The sequence below is a fragment of the Arctopsyche grandis genome, chromosome 1 (assembly GCF_051622035.1).
Source record: "Arctopsyche grandis isolate Sample6627 chromosome 1, ASM5162203v2, whole genome shotgun sequence".
Taxonomy (NCBI): domain Eukaryota; kingdom Metazoa; phylum Arthropoda; class Insecta; order Trichoptera; family Hydropsychidae; genus Arctopsyche; species Arctopsyche grandis.
Window position 1 is genome coordinate 24,045,041 of NC_135355.1, and position 21,981 is coordinate 24,067,021.

The 21,981-nt window shown below is 29.7% G+C and overlaps 4 protein-coding genes across 6 annotated transcripts in view; 1 reads left to right on the forward strand and 3 right to left on the reverse strand.

Moving 5' to 3' along the window:
- The window catches only part of LOC143919796 (neo-calmodulin-like), a 47,245-nt gene extending 39,997 nt beyond the window's left edge, over positions 1-7,248 (forward strand). For all 3 annotated transcript variants that reach the window (XM_077442369.1, XM_077442446.1, XM_077442530.1), the window contains 5 exons: positions 4,191-4,224; positions 4,333-4,434; positions 5,856-5,991; positions 6,942-7,090; positions 7,217-7,248. In XM_077442369.1, the coding sequence (XP_077298495.1) occupies positions 4,191-4,224; positions 4,333-4,434; positions 5,856-5,991; positions 6,942-7,090; positions 7,217-7,248 (453 nt within the window). The remainder of the gene's footprint in view (positions 1-4,190; positions 4,225-4,332; positions 4,435-5,855; positions 5,992-6,941; positions 7,091-7,216) is intronic.
- A 4,763-nt stretch (positions 7,249-12,011) lies between these two features.
- LOC143920471 (membrane-bound alkaline phosphatase-like) lies at positions 12,012-15,023 on the reverse strand. Its single transcript, XM_077443711.1, has 7 exons — positions 14,829-15,023; positions 14,459-14,760; positions 14,175-14,367; positions 13,932-14,101; positions 13,523-13,859; positions 13,133-13,444; positions 12,012-13,052 (listed from the first exon to the last, which is right to left on the reverse strand). Exons 1-7 carry the CDS (start codon positions 14,905-14,907, stop codon positions 12,862-12,864), a joined length of 1,584 nt encoding a protein of 527 aa, XP_077299837.1. The 5' UTR covers positions 14,908-15,023; the 3' UTR covers positions 12,012-12,861.
- Positions 15,024-16,471: 1,448 nt separating this feature from the next.
- Positions 16,472-19,363, reverse strand: LOC143913983 (membrane-bound alkaline phosphatase-like). Its single transcript, XM_077434042.1, has 6 exons — positions 18,921-19,363; positions 18,601-18,836; positions 18,292-18,454; positions 17,909-18,075; positions 17,515-17,830; positions 16,472-17,119 (listed from the first exon to the last, which is right to left on the reverse strand). The coding sequence occupies exons 1-6, from the start codon at positions 19,006-19,008 to the stop codon at positions 16,515-16,517; spliced, it is 1,575 nt and encodes a 524-aa protein (XP_077290168.1). The 5' UTR covers positions 19,009-19,363; the 3' UTR covers positions 16,472-16,514.
- Positions 19,364-19,649: 286 nt separating this feature from the next.
- Positions 19,650-21,927, reverse strand: LOC143919302 (membrane-bound alkaline phosphatase-like). Its single transcript, XM_077441555.1, has 7 exons — positions 21,797-21,927; positions 21,393-21,691; positions 21,110-21,302; positions 20,869-21,041; positions 20,463-20,796; positions 20,053-20,367; positions 19,650-19,982 (listed from the first exon to the last, which is right to left on the reverse strand). The coding sequence occupies exons 1-7, from the start codon at positions 21,867-21,869 to the stop codon at positions 19,786-19,788; spliced, it is 1,584 nt and encodes a 527-aa protein (XP_077297681.1). The 5' UTR covers positions 21,870-21,927; the 3' UTR covers positions 19,650-19,785.
- Between the last annotated feature and the right edge of the window lie 54 nt (positions 21,928-21,981).

Consider the following 21,981-nt stretch of genomic DNA (forward strand, 5'->3'; position numbering starts at 1 on the left):
ATAAAAGAACATGCATATATTCTCGTAATTTGAAGCGTCACGATTATATTCGCAATAATAGAATTCGTAGTTTTAAACACACTTATGTATATGTACTTATGTACGTGCACATTAGGGTTTCTGATTTCCCGAACTTTTGCAATTCCCGGGACACTGGACGGAGCCTGGAATCGTTCCCGGGACACATGTAAAAAAACTTTTTTTTTTTCAATTTAATGTATTTTTTATTACTAAAAAAATAATTATGTATTTACAAAATATAAAAAAGTAAATAGTACAAGATACATCTATTAACTGGGAAAATACTTGGTTTTATTGTTAAAAGGGTCGAAATTTTTTTGTCAGTATGTATATTTTAATTTCTTTTTTAAAGTCAAGATTATTTTTATTTACGTTATTTTATTCTTCTCCTCCTTATTTAATTCTTCATTCATCGTCAAACACACAATTGTTTCATCTTCATCCGAATCTAAAACAGTTTCTACCATTGTGGAATCGTCAATACAAGAAGGATATACTCGCTTCATAATATTATAGTTTCACCGTAGGATACACATTCGCTTTTATTACAAAACTCAAGAATGTTTTGTTTGGTATAAAATTATAATTATTTAAAATTTGTGTTAAAAAAATCAAGTTTAAGGCTTCCTCTTTCTTCGATTTTAATTTTCAATTCTCAGAATAATTCATCGGTAAGGTCAAGTCCTTCGGTATTGAGATTTTCCAAAAATATAATTATTATAAACGATTTTGACCATTATATAAAACTTCCACGTTCGGGGAATGCGCTGTACTTAGTGCTAAATAACAAATCTTTTGAGAATATTTTACAATTCCTTGTGTATTTGATTTATTATTTCAGACGAGAAAATGTTGTAAATTTTCAATATTTTTTTTAATCCAATTCCCGGGATTCGAGATAAGAATTCCCGGGACACGGGACAACGTAAATTCCATGAATTCCCGGGAATGTCTGTCCCGGGTCGACCCGGGTCAGAAACCCTAGTGCACATACATACATATGTATGTACATATATTTATTTTATTTTATTTAAATTAGCACACATACAGAATACCCTATAAAAGAAAGCAGTACAGCGAGACAAAAAAGAAATAAATATAAATGAAAATATTATATTCCAGGTACAGTGAGCACCACATTAAAAACTAAAATAATAAATAATGAATAACAATGAGGTGAAGAAGCAAATCAACCACAGATTTGCTTCTTCACCCTAGCCCTAAAAGTACTGAAAGAGTCAGCAAAAAGGTCGGGGCAATCATCCATATAAAGCAATCGTCCATCCATCGTAAAGACGGCATATCCGTGCGATTGCACTATTAAATGATGTTTTATTAAAATTAAATATAAATAATTAAATATGTATGTTACAGTCCATACATGGACCAATCTGGCCAGTTAGTCCATGTATGGACTGTTATGATCGTGTATTGTACACGATAGAAAAAAATATTACTTTCGGTTTACGAATTCTCACCAAAACCTTATCAAATCTAAGTTAGTACATAAAGAATACAAATATAAATTTTTAGCTTAAGACGTTCAGGGGTGTGGAACGAATAGTGGGCACAACATTGTTAACCTTTCTAAGAGGAAAAAAATCCCACATCCGGGTTATTAAATTAAGTAATTTTTTTTTTATTTTTATATAAAATCAGTATCTTTATTATACTCAATAAATATCAAGAAGCTTAAAACAATTTAAAAGGTCAAAATAAAATAATGAAATATTTTTTTAAAAAAAAATACTACTTCCGGTTTTCACATTTGATACAAGAATTATACTTGATTTTTTTCATGAGGAGCATACATACATATTTAGAGGGTCGAAAAAAATAGTGGAAGAAAAATCGAACAAGAGTAAGCTGACACTTCCGGTTGACGGATGTTTACCAAATTTTATATATAACTTGGTATTAAGCATTAACTTTTAGATATGAAATTTCAGTTCAAACTAAAAGGTTTTTGAGAAAAGCATAAAAAATAAAGTAAAAATTGAGTTAAGAACCGCAAAAGCCAAACAAATGGAAGTTTTTTACATTTTTTAAATCACTCTTCAATTTTTAATCTCATAAACGAGATCGAACCCACAATAATCATTATCATATGCGAATTCAGTGGGTCAAACTTAGTAAAGATTGATTAGTCTCCGCTCTGGTAATTTTTTTGTTGCTGAGTGCATAAGTTCAGTCATAAGTTTAAGAAAGTTTTTCTCATCCTCTATGTATGTACATATACATATATTATACTTATATATATATATATATATATATATATATATATATATATATATATATATATATATATATATATATATATATATATATATATATATATATATATATATATATATATATATATATATATATATATATATGCTTACCCTGGGTAGCAATATATTTGATATTATCGGTAACGTAAATTACAGCAACGCTGTAATCCGGTTTTCATAGGATTTCCATTTTAAATATTTGGCGTTTTGACATCTCAAAGGTTTTGAAAGTTAATAGTTTCATGCGATACTTGGTGAGTATATATGAAGATAACTTTTGACTGTTGGCATTTAAACTAAAACCAATAGTTCGTGTATAAATAAACTAGTGTGTTCATGGACGAAACGTAGTGAATACTTGAACTGTAGGTAAGTATATATGTATGTATGTATATACTCGTATATGAGATTGAGCCTCATATTTTATCGTTGCTATTTTTTATCGCCAATGAATTCCAAATTTTATTTAAGATACATTCTTAGCAGTCAGTATTAAAGCTTCTGTAATGCAGCAACTTTACTTAACTTATGTGGATGCGGTGCATCCGCTCTAAAATCGCCAGACAAATTGAACGACAGATTAACGGACGGCTGCTTTAAATGCAATTCTCATCTTCTCGAATGATAGATTGCACATCAGATGACGGGTTACCTTTCGATGTGCACAGATGCAATTATTAAAATTGAGTTATTAAGATTATTATTATTATTATTATTACTATTCAGGACTTATTAAACTCGCCAGAAAGATCCAATTCAATTTTAATAATTGCATCTATGCACATCGAAAGGTTAATCGTCATCTGATGTGCAATCTATCATTCGAGAAAATGAGAATTACGTTTAAAGCTGCCGTTCTGTTAATCTGGCGATTTTAGAGCGGATGCACCAAACCCAACTTATGTATAGTGAATATATTTTAATAAAATAAAAATTTTACTTGATTTTCTATTTTATATTATTTCATAGATAAATTTAAACATTTATGACAATATAACATACATAATATTCAGATGCTTAGTAAATACACAAGTGGAACAAACGTCACCATCTCTAAAAATTACTCAAATTTAGACGTGTATATTGCGATTATTTTTCACCATCGAACTATAAAAATCGATTGAAATTTCCATCGTTGACCAAACCGCGCAAAATGGCAAAGTTTCAAAACGCTCGGAAGACTGTAGGAATTTTAGCTCAATCGTTTGCTAAGTAAAATATTGTAAAAACAACTTTATTAATCATAAAGATCTGTTCTTCTAAATTTATTAAAACAAATTATTTCAAAGTATTTTAGAAATACTCAATGAAAATTGCGCGAATTTAAAAAAAACCTCCCTCGCGCGCACCCAAAAAACTTCATAATTTCTCAACGTCCAAAATTCCACCATTTAAGTTTTGTTAGCGTTGTTTGTCGAAAATCTTATGCGCAATTTGGCTCGCGGGCTCAAATTTTCCCACACAAAAACATGACTCGAAGGACGACGTCACCTGCTGCAAAGAAAATTCCGTTAAAAAAATAAGAAGAAAAGTCTCGCGCGTCGTTATTTTTTGCCCCGAAATTCGTCGCCCTTTAAAACTACCCCAATTTAGGCTGGAAAGTCGTTTAGCAAGCCTAGGGTGGCACTAGACACGCGATGCGCCAAAACTTTTGACGGCAACTGTATACGTATTATACATATGTACGTGAGCGTCGAGCAAACTTGACTTATGACGCGAAAGTTAATGGGCCTTCGCGTCGAGAGCTGACGATACGTTAAATTCTCCACACAACGACACGTTCAATTTGATGCTCTATTTATAATAACACACACCCGGGGCCAAATTTGATATCCAATTAAAATATGAAACAACCCGTTGATAGTGTGTAATCGAGGCCGCATTTTTGTGTTACAGTCTGAGTATGGACTCACGGAGGACCAAGTCTCAGGTACTGTCATATGATATGTATTTCACTTGTGTGTATGAATTATTCATCATTTTCCGTTTCGGTTTGGTGTCAAATGTGCGTTAAATTTGTATATTGTATAAATTTCAGAATTCAAAGAGGCCTTTATGCTCTTTGACAAGGACGAAGACGGAACAATTACCATGGCCGAATTGGGTGTTGTCATGCGATCCTTGGGACAAAGACCCACAGGTCATTATTATACGCTATTATGTAACTATGCTAGACTTAGTCCCTTAAATTCCCATATTATATGCTACATATGTAGGTGTGCTAGAATATTCGTACGTACATTAAATGTCACAATTTAAGGTTCGTTCATACCACTACAGCTCAAACCGGCAACTGCACGTAAACAGCAATACGAAAAATATTATTTAATACATTCTATAATCTACTAGCTGAACCCGGCAAGCGTTTCAATGCTACAATAACGCATGCAATTCCCGTTCCCGTTCCCTTTCCCGTTCCTATTTGTCGGAAAAACGCAGGCAGCGAACACATTTGAAATTGTTGCGTTGCAATGACACTCATTCCCGTTTTTCCCGTTTCCGTTCCCGTTTTTGGGCGATTTTCTTTTCACAGTAATCTTTTCGGACATGCATATAACAAATCCTGAAATTTTCTTCGTAATCGGTTCACTGGTTTAGGAGCCTATTCGAGACACACAACAAGACAGACATTCATTTTTATATATAAAATCTATATGCACACATTCATATGTTCAGTAATGTCTTAGTAACGGGTGACCGTGAAAAAGTCGAAAATATTCGTTTATCATGCATACATATGAAAAACGGTTAGTATATATATCAGTGGCGTGCGGTAAAAGTCTCTCTCCCCCTGTCGTACATCCTCACTTAATTTGCGCGAGCAGGATACAACAGGAACAAGAGGAACAGGCTTTTCCTCCCGTATCCTGCGTGCGCACATTAAACAAGGCTATATGACAAAAAGAGAGATAATTTCACCGCATGCCACTGATATATATATATATATATATATATATATATATATATATATATATATATATATATATATATATATATATATATATATATATATATATATTATATATATACATAGTACCGTTTACCATGCACCCTTTTCTTTGATCTTTCGACTTAAAATAATTCGATTTTCGATCTTTGCCTTCCGATCGAAATTTCACTTTCGGTTCCGTGAGGTAGACCCGTTAGTAACGTATCCGAAACAGCAGCAACCGACACGATCTATTCATATTATACAGCAGTACATATCACCGAAACGTATCAATCAGATCCAGTTTTATATCTCCACTTTGGAAATATACATGCATAACGTGAATTAGTGTAGAATATTTTCAGACACGTCACATTCTGACAGTATTGACTCGACGATACGAGCTCTGTTATGTATATTTCAGCACATTTTCCTTGCTGTCGTCCAAAACAAGTATGAACGTGATAAAAATGGGCGGTGTTGTATAGTATGAATAGAAGTGGACTTTTCGTGCAGTGTTGGGCCGAGCTGTTCACGTGCAGTGTTGGATAATATGAACGAGCCTTTATACATGTTCTTGGAATATTCACATTGTCCAATTAAGTAATATTTTGTACGTGTGCACGTTTCAGAAACTGAACTGCGAGATATGGTAAACGAAGTGGACCAAGATGGTAATGGTACCATTGAATTCAACGAATTTTTACAGATGATGTCTAAAAAGATGAAAGGTGGCGACGGGGAGGATGAACTGAGGGAAGCTTTTCGGTAAAAAAAAATATTTATTGACTGCATCACCTCTATTTTTCACCACTGTCTGATTGCTTATATGTAATTTCAAATGTATAGTACATAAATTTTGGCCATACGTGTCGATTTGAGCAGCCTGTAATTACACTTTTGTTAAAAAAATTATTTATGGAGAAATATAAAAATTCAATCCTTATTTATATTAAAATAATCCAACTGAAAATTTGATTGAATAATTGAAGAGTATCAGTTTCAATTTTCTAAATTTTAAGTCCTCTTTAAACCGCACACATGTGTCATAGTCGGTTGATACATGCATACCATTGAGATTCCTCACTGAATAATTCTGTTATAACAATAAACTAGTATAGTGCCCGTTGATATTTCAACGGGTGGTTTCGGAATTGAAATAAAGTTATGTGTATAATAATAATAAACAATAAGAAGTCAGCCTATACATACATACTCTCCTTTATGAAAGCGTCAGTTTATAATTACACGTAATTTAATTTTTTTTTTTAAATACTTATATATCATAAGAAGAAGCCAAGAAAAATTATTCATCATATTCGAATTTAGTGGGTCAAACTTAGTAAAGATTGATTAGTCTCTGCTCTGGTAAGAAAAAGAAGTGATTTTTTTGCTGTTTAAACCCGGAAAAAATACATACAAAATAAACTTGCACTAATTGAAAATATAAATAAAATTTTCTTATGCATGTGTAATGAAAAAAAAAACCAGAGTGGGTTTGTAGATACGATACTACATACGTATATACACCAGGGCACGGATTTTCTCTTGGCGGATCTGAGTATTGGTTAATTTATGTATGTATGTATACATTTCACACATTCAAAAATGAAGTAACTGGGTATATGAAAAATGTAATTATATAGTTAGAACACAATTTAAATTCATCCAATATCATCAATAATTTTTTAATTAATATTTCATAAACAAAATTACAGAGTGTTCGACAAAAACAATGACGGTATGATATCGTCAGTTGAGCTACGACATGTTATGACAAATCTGGGTGAAAGACTCACTGAGGAAGAAGTTGATGACATGATTCGTGAAGCTGATTTGGACGGTGACGGCATGGTTAACTACAATGGTAATTTAGCATATTAATAAAAAAAATAGTTAAAAAATATATATACATATATATACATATGTATATATATATAATGCAATGTGTTTGTGTATAATTAATAATTTATGAACAAATAATAAATTTCAGAATTCGTCACAATCTTAACATCAAAGAATTAGTGAGTGCGGCGTAGTTCAGCAACGCATACCACAACACGGAGGATCTCCCAAGAAGTCACTATGGGAAACTCCGAGGCGCTGCTAAGCATCGGAGTTTTAACTTTAAAACTCCAAAGCCAACATTATCGTTTGCTATGATATATTGTCCTAATGAAAAATTCAATGACTGTCCGCCATGTCTACGAATCATAAAGGATTTTAAGTTGAGTTTGCTTATTGTTGAAGAACAAATGTTATTATAGTGATTTGACAAGTTTTACTATCATTCATTATATTTAATACATATATATTGATTATTACATACATTTTTCTCTCAAAACTACACTTTCATCGATATTTATTACAGACGTAGTAATGTGTATAAAATATTTTTTCTAAGAGGTTTTTGTAATTTTACATTTTCATTATTTCGTTTTTGAATCGTTTCTTATTGTATTGTAATACTTATTTTAGTGTTTTGTTTCTGTCTATGAGTTAGAAGAATATAATTTATTAATTTTGAAAGTAATCGCAATATGAATCGTATGAAAGAATTAATTAATATTATTCAAATTTTATCAAACGAACTTAATCGTCCTAATCTTATTAAATTTTGGATAAAAACGCCTAAAATATGCTTACATTTAGATATTTTTCGAAAAATATATATGTATGTTATAAATTTTTTAGTAATTGTTGATTTTTAATTTCACATATATACATATACATATACATATATTTATTTATTTTATAAATACATACATAGAAAATATAACGTCCTTTAATTAAAAAATGAAATAATATATTCTTTAAATACACATTTGTTGTTTTCTAAATTCATTAAAAAACAAGATGAAAAAGTAATTTTTTGATGATACTTTGCATAACTTAAACAGAACAGATATGAATTAAAATCGAATTTATGCATACAAATATCTGAATATGCATATGTATGTACGTATATTTATAATGTACATTATTTTATCTCATAAAGACATATGTATGTATGTACATATTTTATATCACGGGATTATTTTCTTCCCCCAAAAGAGTCTTACTTAATAAATATACTCAATTTATAAGATATTTACAAATATTAAACAGTATGTACATACATACAGTTCGAATGTCTGTTCACATTTAAAACTGGTCCGATAGAATTTTTAAAATATGACTGTGGTGGAAATATGAAAATATTATAAAAGATATTTCTTTAGTTGTCTAATAAGACAATAAAATTGTTATAACTACACATTTATTTTTATTGATTTTTGTGTTAAAATTGCGAATACTATGTATGTAATTTCATACATTTGTACATATATACATATATGTATATGTACATACATATATATTATACAAATATAGTATGTGTTTCAATTTGAATGCATATTATGTATGTCATCAGCATTTTATTGAAAAAAATGTGTTAATTGTTAAAGTATATTGTACTTATTACAACGAAATTATATAATTTTAATGAAAAATATTTATGATATTTGTCAAAAAAATAGTAAAATAATGTCAACTTTTATATTTATTATGTATTTCTTGTTTTCAAAGCGAATGATGATTAAATATCGACATTCATTTAAAAAATATATACATATATTGTTCGCATTAAATATTTCACATGATGCTTTCTTATATACAAGGCCAGCCTTATATATAATACAAGGTATCTGAGAAATATGTATTTTTTAATTTACAATAAATTCGTCCTCTTAATATTCAAAATTTATCTAGAGAAAATTCTACTATTTTACAAAATTATTAATATATTATATTATATTTCGGTAATGTGTCATTGCTTCGATAGAAGAAAATGCACATATTTTTTCGTTTTACAAAACTATCTCACATAAACATACATAAATACACAAAAATATTCTATATGTTATTATTAGTAAATGTTTGATACATAAATACGAGGGAAAATCAATTAGTAAAAACAATTTGTTTATAAAAGTATCACTGTCAAAACATGGCATAATTCAAATAATTACAACATATTGTAATACAATTATATTGTAATGTAAACCGCCAATATTTGCTACAGATGAATTGATTATATCAACTGTATTTATTTTATAATAAAATGCAGCACTGCGAATATAGTAGAGATATTTTAAAAGCATGCAAATAGCAGAAAATGAAAAATAATCTTACTATTCATAAGATGTGAAAATGACAGAGAAAGTGTAAATGATGATGAATGGCATTTATCTTGAATAAAGAAATAAACTGCTTTTACTCGTTGATTTGTCCAATCTCGTACATATTGTATTTACAATTGAATAAATGTTTGTGATAACTGTTAGAAATTTGACGTTTGATTATATATTACATACATATATTATATAATAAAATATTTCAAATATTTATTCTTGTCAATGTCTTCCGTTAAAGATGCTTAGTTTCGTTGCATAAATTGAGATTATACTATACATATACATGTTTTATTGTTATATTATATTATATTTTGTTTGAACGTTATACATATACACATACATACATTATGTTTTATTATACTTGATTGTATGTACGTACATAATCAAATTTAATTTGAATAAATACATTAATGAAATAGTCTAGGTAGAAAATTTATAAATAAAAAAACTATTATATTGATTATTTGCGATAAATAAATGTCCTCGAAATTATTGGAATTATATTTTTTAGTTAGTTTGTATGTCTTACATTTTTTTTAAATTTAATATTGCAAATATTTCCCATATACATATTACCTAGAGAATCGGAATAGTCCATAACCTGTAATCTACATAAAATTAAGAATCATGAAACTCCGATTTTTAGGAAGTTTATAAAGATATAATACATACATATGTGTTAGTTACACTGTGTTCATGCAGCACTGTTATAAACGTGGAAAGTTTTGTTTTGATGTTAAATACATATTCAGCTTTCATTGTGTAAACAAATCTTTAGCATTTTCCACGAATTCTAATGCAAATATTTAATTACTGTAACCAATATAGTATTTCGATTGTAAATGTACTTACTTTGCATAAAGATATTCACGTTATTTTCATTTCTCGTGATTTAAAAATTTATTTCCATAATATTTAATATACATAGTTCTCATATTTAACTGTAAATAATTTAACAAAAAATCAATGAGCTTAATTGAATGGGAACCACTAAGTAAAATGATGAGGAAATTCTTGAATACATAAAATCTAACTTATTCTAAGATTTATTCTGTTATTTTTTATACAAAATTATTTATCTTATTGTGTTTAAATTTTTCTTATACTCGTTTACGGAACCATTCTAAGTGTTCCTTCTTTCGACTGTGAATATTTCAATCTCACATTTTTTCCTCGATTGTTGTGTGTTAACAAAGCTTGCGTGGTATGGCTATGAAATTTATTAAAATCTTATTCAAAATTATATTATATTGAAATTTAAACATCACAACTCTTGAGATTTTATCGTGGGTTAAGTACGGTACTGGAGGGCTTTCAAAGTTTAGGGATCACTGCAAGCAATTGGTAAGAATGAGGCACAATGCAAACACTAATAAGAATTATGTATTTATATTTGGCACCAAAGTAAAAAAAGCATAACATTTAAAACGAGTTGATTTTGTTTTTTTATTTCGTTGATAATTTTTATTTTTGTGTAATGTAACTTTGATTTATAGTATGCTTACCATTATCATAAGAATAGCTAAGCGTTGTACGAGTAAAATTAGTCCTGAATGTATGTATATGAATGCATTTTGTTATAAGCATGTGTTCACTTAGTGATACGGACTTGGTACCGACTCAAATTTAACGAATAATTCAATAGGAAAAATTCTCTTCCTAAGATTTTGCTTAAATTTTGTATGAAGCCTCGTATTTTGTTTTCTTTTTTGAAATCTTATCGTCGTTAAAATTATACATATAAAATATAATATACAACTATGTCAGTAAGTGCACAGCTCGATTTAACATAATTTACTATGTGACTGTCACGACCAATCAACGATATTGCCTAACTTAAATTGTACCAAAAAATTATTCCGCATTATTGAAATTAAAATGTGTACGTATGTATATTGCTCAAAAACATTCCGATCAATTCCATAACTAATGAATATAATTTTCATGAAGTAGGCAATGTCGTACAAAATGTTAACATTGAACATTATTAAATTGCACGTTGGATTGCAAAATTTTACTGAAATGCTGAATATAACTATTGGATAAATACTTCCTTTGAATAATTACCAACACAAAACAATCTTAGTACAATACAAGCAGATTTTAACAATCGCACTTTTTACACAAGCAATTTTTTTTATCCTAATTAATTGTTAATCACATAAGTTCATCCACATTTTACATGAAATTATTTTTTTAGAAAATCATAAAATAAACCTTTATAAAAATATACGTTTTAAGACATTTTGCGTGCAAATTTTAATAAAGAATATAATATTTTTCGACAACTAAACCATAAAAAATCGACGACAATCAAGTTCTGTCATTGCAATCAAGCAAATCAAAAGATTTTATAGTCCTTTTACAACAAAAATGCATTTTAAACTGTTATTGTTCAAACCAAAATAAATATATGTATGTATGTATGTGTAATACATACATATGTATACCTGAAATATATGTATAAAAAAATATGACAGTGAGGTGTGCACTTCTGCAAGTTTAATCTTTATTAAATATATATTATATGTAATTAAGTATATTTCGAATAATTTTATCGTTATGTTTAACTCCTTCCCTTTTAATATTAAAAATGATTTATCATTGTTACATGGTATTTATAATGGATGTCTTATTGAATTATTTATTGTACAAGGTTTTCATTATATCGATAAACTTTAATGGCAAATGGAAACGACTTTTTGTAATGTTGACGCATTTCATTTTTACAAGGTTTATATTTTTAAGTTATATTTTATTATTCCTATAGAGGATATGGAAAACGTCTGTCCAAACACCAAATTATACCTAAATGACGAATTTGCTTGAACATAATGTGATAAAAATAATGAGATAGGTTTTTAAATATCAAAAAAAAAAGGAAATTTGATAAATTCATAATTTTTTTTAGGGTACCATTGATATAAACATCTTTAATTTACAAATTGAGCGTCTTACAAAATAAATATAATATATACAAGTATATATGTAACTTAACAAATCGTTAATGTTTTATGTTTGCTCTTTAATGTTTACGAAAAACAATATGATAATATACCTATACATATAAAATATATTGAAATACTCATGGACTCAAAAATGACTAGTTTAATCATTATAAATATTCAATAAATAAGATGTGAAATAAAAATATCATTGCTGTAAACTGTTTTATTTATTACAAACAAAATATATAATATTAGTAGACCCTATTGATAACATCGCAATGTTATCTTAGTTCAATTTAAAATTAAACTATGGCTTTGTCTAATCATTTGATTAAAGTAAATGAAGACATAAATCATATTTCAATAAGCCTTGACTTTACTCGATACAATGATAATGAGATATGTGATAAAATTCATAGACATAAGCTTCAATATCCCATTTTAAGATATTTACTTTTATATAAAGTTTTTTTTAATTCTATTTCAAAGATAGTGATACAAATTTTACTCTGGGATTATTGAGTACAAGCGGAAAATTCATCATCTAAGCATGCAGCAAATGATATCAAGTGTGGAATAGTACTTTGTTCATAGACTCCAGTAAATATATGGTCCCATGGTCCTAAAGCAAAAACTCCAACATCATCACCACCGTGAGTTTCAGAACTAAGGGGAACCATAGCCGGATAACGGAATTTCAATGCATCTAAAACAAAAAAAGTTACAATTTGTAGCTGTCAATATACATATGTATATCGAATACGAAAACATTTAAATAATACTTACTCATGTTTTCCTTAGTGACGTCTACACGTTTACCATTAACTTCTGGCCTGTATCCGGGACCATTGGCATAACTCAGAGTCAAATATGGTATTCCATCACTACCCTTACTTCCGCTGGCTGCTAAGATATCGTTACCTCTCACAGGGTAGCCGCTTATGTGCATGTTATGAGCATGATCTGAAGTCACCACAATCAGAGTATCGTCTCGACTGGTCATCTCAACAGCCCTGGCAATAGCTTTAGAGAATTCAGCGGTCTCGTCCATCGCAAGTCTGGCATACGTGCTGTGATGAGCATGATCAATTCGACCACCTTTATTACAAAAAAATACCAATAATTTAAATTCAATCGCTTTTAATATATTTATTTTATTTGATTTAATGAATTTACCTTCCGCAAATAAGAAATATCCTTCGCTATTCGTAGACAAAATTTTGATGGCAGTTTCCACCATTTCAGTCAAAGTGGGCTCGGTTGTCTTATTTGCCTCTAAGTTATATTCGCAATGGCTACCTTCAAACAGACCCATTAAATATTTAGTACTGCTAGTGTTAACCTTCAGTAACTGTTGTCTGTTCCAAACATATTCATTGGTCATCTTGGCTGCGTCTTTGTCTTGTTTCCATTCATTGATCAAATTCCTTCCATCCCAACGGTGACCTCTATATCTTTCTTCATCCAGAGTAGTATTTGGAAGGAATGCTCGTCTACCACCACCGAGAATGACCTTTGATAGCAAAAACATCATTGTAGTTATATAAATAGAAATCTAAACGTTAAAATTAATATTGCGTCATACATTAAATCCTTTGCCATCTTCATGAATAAGTTGATGAGCTATATCTCTACATTGAAGTGGATTGAAACCTGATGATCGTACATCACTATCACTCTCCCAATCTCTTTGAGCACTATGTGAGTAAGCACCAGCTGGAGAAGCATGTGTTACTCTAGTAGTTGTCACAATTCCTAAAGACAATAAATTTGCATGCAAACAATTTTTCTTCCATTACATGTAAACTTTAAAAAAATATTGACTCACCAGAACTCTTTTTCTTCTTCATGGCAATTTTGGCAATTGAGTCTACATGTTGAGTTTTATCTTGCATTTTTTCACAATTACCTCGAGGAACAGCAGCTGTCACTCCAAGAGTTCCATAGTTGGCTTTGACACCCGTCAAATAAGCAGTTGCAGAGCATGCTGAATCTGCCACTTGTCTATTCACACAATAAGTCTAAAAAAAAAATATATATATATATATACATATGTGTGTAAAATTTTTCACCGACTATGTAAAATAAAATAATAATATTAAATTTACTTACTTTAGATAAACCAATAGCTGGGAATTTTTCAAACGACAACTGACTACTTTCACCTGAAGAACCTTGTAATTGTCCCAAATACATTCTGGCAGCACTAATGGTAGGTATAGACATGCCATCTCCCAAAAAGAATATGACATTCTTGGCCCTCTTTTTGTTCAATACTCGATTAACATGATCTTTCACAGTACTTTTACCCAGCTTTTCCCAATAGGCAGCTGTTACTTCTTCGGTAAGATTAGCTCTTGTGACATCACGATCGTCTATTTCGTCGCCAGCAGGATGCATAAAACTTTCATCATCTAAAAAATTTAAAATTATGACATTTTTTTTACATAATATATAATCCAATAGTTTCTCAACTATAAACCTTCGATTTCGACACGAGGAAAAGCCTTAACGTATGTCAAGATAAACGCAAAAAATAATAAAATCTTGAAGGCGTTCATTTTGAACTGACATATGAATATGTTGATATTTGCTTTATATACGTTTCAATTTATTGATTCGTCACAAAGCGAATTAATTGGTTCCAACCATAGATTTATGTATCTTTGTATATAATAGATAATAAAAAGACCAGCTTATATAATAATCTTATTGAATTTTAATCTTTTATTATCACTTTTGTGATATATTGCCTTGTTTATTTTTATACAATATTGTTTCATTGGATCAAGCAAATTAATCGAGTAGGTCTATCCTTATAGCTTCATAAGCAATTAAATAAAATAGAAAGTCCTACACTGCATTACTTATTTGGAGAGCTGGCGTGAGGCAGATTCCACGGGTTCATAAGGAAAATGGTACAATGCCCTCTGTCCACATACATAAATATATTTGTATATTAAATAATAAATAATATGCTCTTTTCTTTATATTATAAATATTTTTATTATGAATATTATATATTACTTTATATTATAATTATTATTATTATATGTATAGATATGTATAATACATATCTGTATAATATATGGATATATGTATATATGTATATACATATATATATATATATATATATATATATATATATATATATATATATATATATATATATATATATATATATATATATATATGTGTGTGTGTGTGTGTGTTTGTTCACATAATAACATTAATTATCATTTGTATTATAAAATGAAAAAATTTAATATTTTTTTGAGTTCCAAATGGTTTGGAACTCAAAAATGGCACTTTGGCCAAGCTGAAAACAATATCGAAAGCGAACCTTTTAACTTAAAATTAACTATTGGACCAAACTAAAAACCAATAAAATATGACGATGTATAGGTATGGTTCGTTGTTTTTACGAAATCTGCTTACTACAATATTAAAAATGTAAACGACTATAAAAATTTAGTATAATAATGCTCTTGATTTTAAATAAAGGTTGAAAAAGTCATCGAATATACATATTATACGTATATATTATATTTTCAAGATAACTGATAAGACGTGTTATTCCTATTTGATTTAAATAGTAAATACAATTATTAAGATTAAATAATATATTTATGTTGCAAAAAATATAAACGTTTATGAGTTTAAACTTTTTTAAACTCGTAAACATTTTCTCTTCGGGAAATCATCTTTAAAAAAATATCGGTACAATACCAAACAACCTCGAAAAAAAGAAGTTAGTAAAAATTCTTATTTGCATTCAAAATTAGCATTTTTTGCTCTGATCTTAATATACATACATATGTATGTACATATATGTATATATACACATTACATTATAATTATTTGCGTGCATAAAATAAATTAAAACAATAATATATTATTGAAATAATATAGTAAAATATATTAAATATACAATATTACAAAAAAAAAAAAAAAAATATATATATATATATATATATATATATATATATAAGAGTACAACCAAGTTTAAAAATACAAATTGTATATATAGATACATACATACATGTACATCATAAAAACGCTGTAAACGAAAAATGTCTTTTCGAATATTTGCATATAGTAATTTAAAATTATTCTTCAGGAGCATCAAAAATACGTATGTATACAGGAAAAAATAAAGAAATCAAAATTAAAATGAAACAATACACTTTATCATAATTATTAGCATTATATATATGATATTTGTCTGAGATGACATTAAGTTAGCCGAGGATGAAATGCTAGGCGATATTAGAACTCTGTCTGAAGTGGAATCTATCTCTGAAAATGATTTGCACGAGTGCATTCCAGGACCGATACAAGTTGCATATCCGATAGCATGAGGAATCAAATCCAAATCATAGGAACCAGAGAATAGTTCTTTCCATGGACCATTGACAAAAACAGCGACACTTTCTCCCCCGTGAGTTTCTTGATCCAATGGAGTGGTAGACCTATATTGATAAGTAGGTTTTTCTGAAAAATCTTTAGCTTCATTTCCGTATCCTGGACCATTGGCATAGCTGATTGAGGTGTAATTACATGTTTTTCCTTTTACAATATCTAAAGGAGAATCATGACGGTTTGGATAACCTGCTAAGGTCATTGTATCACCATGATCTGCTGTCACAATCAAAAGAGTATCGTCAGGATTTGTTAAGCGTTCAATTACTTCTACTGCATCAAATAATTGAATTGTTTCATCCAAGGCCAATTTGGCTTGATTCATATGATGGGCGTGGTCTATTCTTCCACCTACAACATGAAATGTAAACTAAAATATATAATAATGTAATAATGTAAACTAAAATATGTAATAATGTAATGATGTAAAGTAAAATATATATTTAAAAAATCCCTAGTATCCATTGATAAATTCTTATTTATTTATTAATAACTCTGTAGAAAAGATCTAAAATATGTACATATGTTTGTCGGGGATTAAACTATTCCTCATATATGTATGTATATGTATATATGTGCATATATGTTGGGCATATGTATCTGCTACTTAATAAATAAACATTCATCTTAGAATATTAATAGCCAATTTTAAAATGATTATGTTTTTCCTCAGTTTTGTATGTATAGTGTCATTAGATAACGATGAATTAGATAACATATTTAGAACATGAAATAGATAACCATACCTAAAATGAAAAGAAAATATCCATTTTCATTCTTTGACAAAATATCTAAAGCAACTTCTACCATTTCCGGTAAAGTTGGTTCTGTAGTATTATCTGCTAATAAATTATACTCCATATGATCAGGATTGAACAAACCAAGAACATAGTCTGTATTACTATTTATTTGCAATAGATGTTCTCTATCTTCGACATACTGATAACTAGAATTTTGTTGCTTTTTATCCTGTATCCACTCCTCAATTAAATCTTTACCGTCCTTTCTTCGGCCGTCTGCTAAATTTGAAAGAAAATTAGACTTTCCTCCACCAAGAATGACCTGATTCAAAAATTTACACCAAAATTAAACAATTTAAATAATATAATTAATCTTAAAACACTACAAAACTACAATTACCTTGAATTTTTTACCAGGATTGTGATACACCAATTGGCAAGCAAAATCTAAGCATGAATTATTTTTTTGATGTGTGACGTCCACGTCAGCTTCCCAATTACTAAAAGGCGATTTTCCATACATGGCCGCTACTGAAGCGTGCGTCACTCTACTTGTACTCACCAAACCTTTACACCGAAAAATACATACAATGATAATCTTTACTACATTATAAAATGGTGAAAAAAAGTGAAAGTTTGGCTCTATAATGACACCGTTAACTTTTTTTCAATTCGCACTAAATTTTCAATGTAAACCAGTTCAATGTTACTTATCGATCGAAGCATTAGATATGCACCATTGAATGAGATTTTTTTGTTTTAAAAATACACCGAAATACTTACCTATATCTTTACTAGACATCAAAGCCCATTGAGCCAATGATTGCACATCATTTTCTGACATATAATCAACCGCATTTACAGCATCCTTTTTTCCTTTTCTTCCAGTCGAAAAGGCTGTCGCTGCACACGCTTCATCAGCCACTTGAATATCCAAGCATTTGGTCTACAACACATTGAATTTATCGATATATTATAATATGCAAAACTATTCAAACTATCAATAAATTGTTGACTATATACCTATACATAAATATCAGTTCAAAGTTCACGATACTATAATATTTGATACTATTATATATGATACTTTACATTTGCGAATCCAACTATAGGAAAATGTTCATAAGATATTTTTTTTCCATTTTTTTGCTCCTGTATAATTGCAGCTGCCCTCAGAGTTGTAATTGACATGCCTGACCCTACCACTAAAATAGCATTTTTCGCTTTTTCGTTAGTACTTTTCAGATCCTCTTTTGATCGAAAATCAATACGCAAGTTATCTCTTAGTATATTTTGACCTTTATCCATCCAATACTCGGCAGAATTCTCTAAAACAAAATATTGATTGAAATCGTCATAAATAGTAAGTTATTAATCAATGAATTAATGATTGTTTCTGTGAAAATACTTACCATTGGTGACAGTTTCATGTATGATCGATAAAATAATAAGCAAAAATAAAGATGACCGTAGAAGTATAACTACTTTAATCGATTTCATAGTTTACAATGAACGTTCTCGTACAAGCAGCAAATCTAGAATGATGGAAATTAGCCTACAATAAGCACAAATTTATTTAGTATACTGCGAAAAGTACTGCAATAAACAAACCTAGTGATGACTATGTTATGGAAAATTATATAATATTATACAGAATTACACAAAATGAATGTGACTTTGTAGCTAATTTTCATATTAAAATTAATGTTAATTTTCATAGATAATTTGTTTTCAATTGTCCATGATTTATTTTTCATTCGTCGTTAATTTTAATGAAAATTTCAAATTTCAATGAAAATTAATTATGAAACCTTGGGTTCATGAAAGGTTGAACAATAAATGCCAATCCTTTCATATACTCTTATCTGTATTGTGGTAATAATTTTAATCTCACATTTAGTTAATATTTTACTATTATATTGTTTGGAACACATTAACAATTGTAAGTCTTTGTCAATAAATTATAATCGCCTGATCTCCATCATGTTTGATCACCGATAAATCATGCTAGTATCACGGCTCACGCTTTTGCTACGTTTAAAACGTACACTTACTATCTCTATCTCTTTGGTCTATAAAACTAAACTTCATCATATATAATTTACTAATACCACATAAGATATTAAAAATAAAATATGTAATAAACTATAAAATGTTTTTAATACAAATATAACTTCTTATTATAAGTATAAAATGACATGATATAATGTATGATTAAAAATATACATTCATATTAAAGTAATACATGTACATATGTATGTGTGTATATTGAAAAAATCATGACGTTTCAGTACAAGCTGAGTAGTCATCATCAATGCATGCTGCATAAGCCATTATGTATGGAATTGTGTTTTGTTCATATACTCCGGTGAAAAGTTGTTGCCACGGTCCCAAAGCAAAGACTCCTACATCATCACCGCCATGGGTTTCCGAATCCAATGGTACCATTGCTGGGTTTAAGAACTTCAGTGAACCTTCAATGATAGAATCAATTTAGCATTTTGTCAATTCGTTTGATTAAAATAACGAAAATATTGATCATACTCATATCTTCTTGGGTAACGTCCACCCTGGATCCATCGACTTCCTTTCTATATCCTGGACCATTGGCATAACTCAATGTTAAGTAAGGAATTCCGTCATCACCACGAGACCGATCACTCGCTCCTAGTATGGGATTTCCTCTCGTAGGATATCCATTCAGAGTCATGGCATGCGCATGATCTGATGTTACAACAATGAGAGTATCATCACGGCTAGTCAGCTCAACAGCTCTAGCAACCGCTTTAGAAAACTCGGCAGTCTCGTCCAATGCTAACCTAGCTCTTGTGTCGTGGTGAGCATGGTCTATACGTCCACCTTAAATTAAAATTTTAACAAAACCTTCAAACCAAACTAAACTTGTAAATATATGATATCAAACATCATGTAAATCGGGAAATAGTACAAAATACCTTCGACGAATACGAAATAGCCTTTATCGTTTTTAGACAAAATTTTGATGGCCGCTTCCATCATTTCAGTAAGGCTCGGTTCAAGAACGGGGTCGCCTTCTAAATTGTAACGGCAATGGCTGCCTTCGAATAGACCCAATAGATAATCAGTTTCATCGCTGACATTCAGCAGTTGTTCTTTATTCCAAACATATTCATACGATTGATTGTTCTCCTCCCTTATTTCTTCCCATTCTTTAATCAAATTTCGTCCATCCCATCGTAAGCCACGGGTATTTTCCTCATCCAGCGTAGTGTTGGGTAAAAACTCTCTCCGGCCACCACCCAAAATAACCTATTTTACAAAGAAACTTCATACATTTAAAATATACAACATTTTAAATTAAGTAAGCATAAAATAACTTACATTAAACTGTATTCCAGGATTTTCATGCACAAGCTGATGAGCAATGTCTCTACATTTGATAGCATCCAATCCTGCAGATGTTATGTAGCCATCACTTTCCCATTCTCTTGAGGCAACGTTAGCGTACGCTCCAGCTGGAGAAGCGTGGGTAACCCTTGTCGTTGTGACGATACCTATTATCAACTAAACTCCTTATTCTGTCTTCCAAATTTTCATACACACTCAAGGAAAGTTTACAAACCTGCACTCCTTCCTTTATCTAAAAACCATTGTGCTATCGAAGTAGTGTGAAGAGATGTATTTTGCATCTTTTCACAACTGTTAAGTGGAACGGCTGCTGTAACTCCTATTGTCTCATAATTTGCCTTCACTCCTGTTAAGTATGCTGTTGCTGTACAGGCTGAATCTGCTACTTGACTGTCGACACAATAAGTCTAAAATTTCAATAATAGATAACATTCAAGTTGTTACAAACTGTGTACTAATATAAGAGCACTTGGAAGATGTCATATAAATAAATATACTTTGGAGAGCCCTGTGGCAGGAAATTTCTCAAAAGATAGTTGATACTCTTCTCCTGGATTGCCTTCCCGTTGGCCAATGTAAGCTCTAGCTGCAGCTAAAGTTGGCAACGACATACCATCTCCAAGGAAAAAAATTACATTTTTAGCTTGATTTACATTGAGAAATTCCTCCTTATGACGCTTTAGTGTATCTATTCCCACTTTACGCCAGTATTCAGCCGTTTGTTCAGCAGCAATATTAGCCTTAAACTTGTCTGAAACTGTACTACGTAATTGTGGATGCATACGACGCTCTTCATCTGAAATCATCATAAAATTTGATGCAAATGTAAAAGTAATGTGAAAAAATAACCAAAATTACATATTAAAGTCCAAACACCAAACATGCTATGTAAATACATTACCATTAACAAATGGAACTGCCACAACGTGTGCTATAACTGTGCTGAAAAAGCACAATAGCAAAATTCTCGACATTTTGAGGGAAATTACTGGTTTCACATCGATTTTCGACAGTATTTATATGATAAACTGTGAAAAGATAAGAATTTATCTTGGAATAATTGTATAAAACAGATTAAAATTTCCA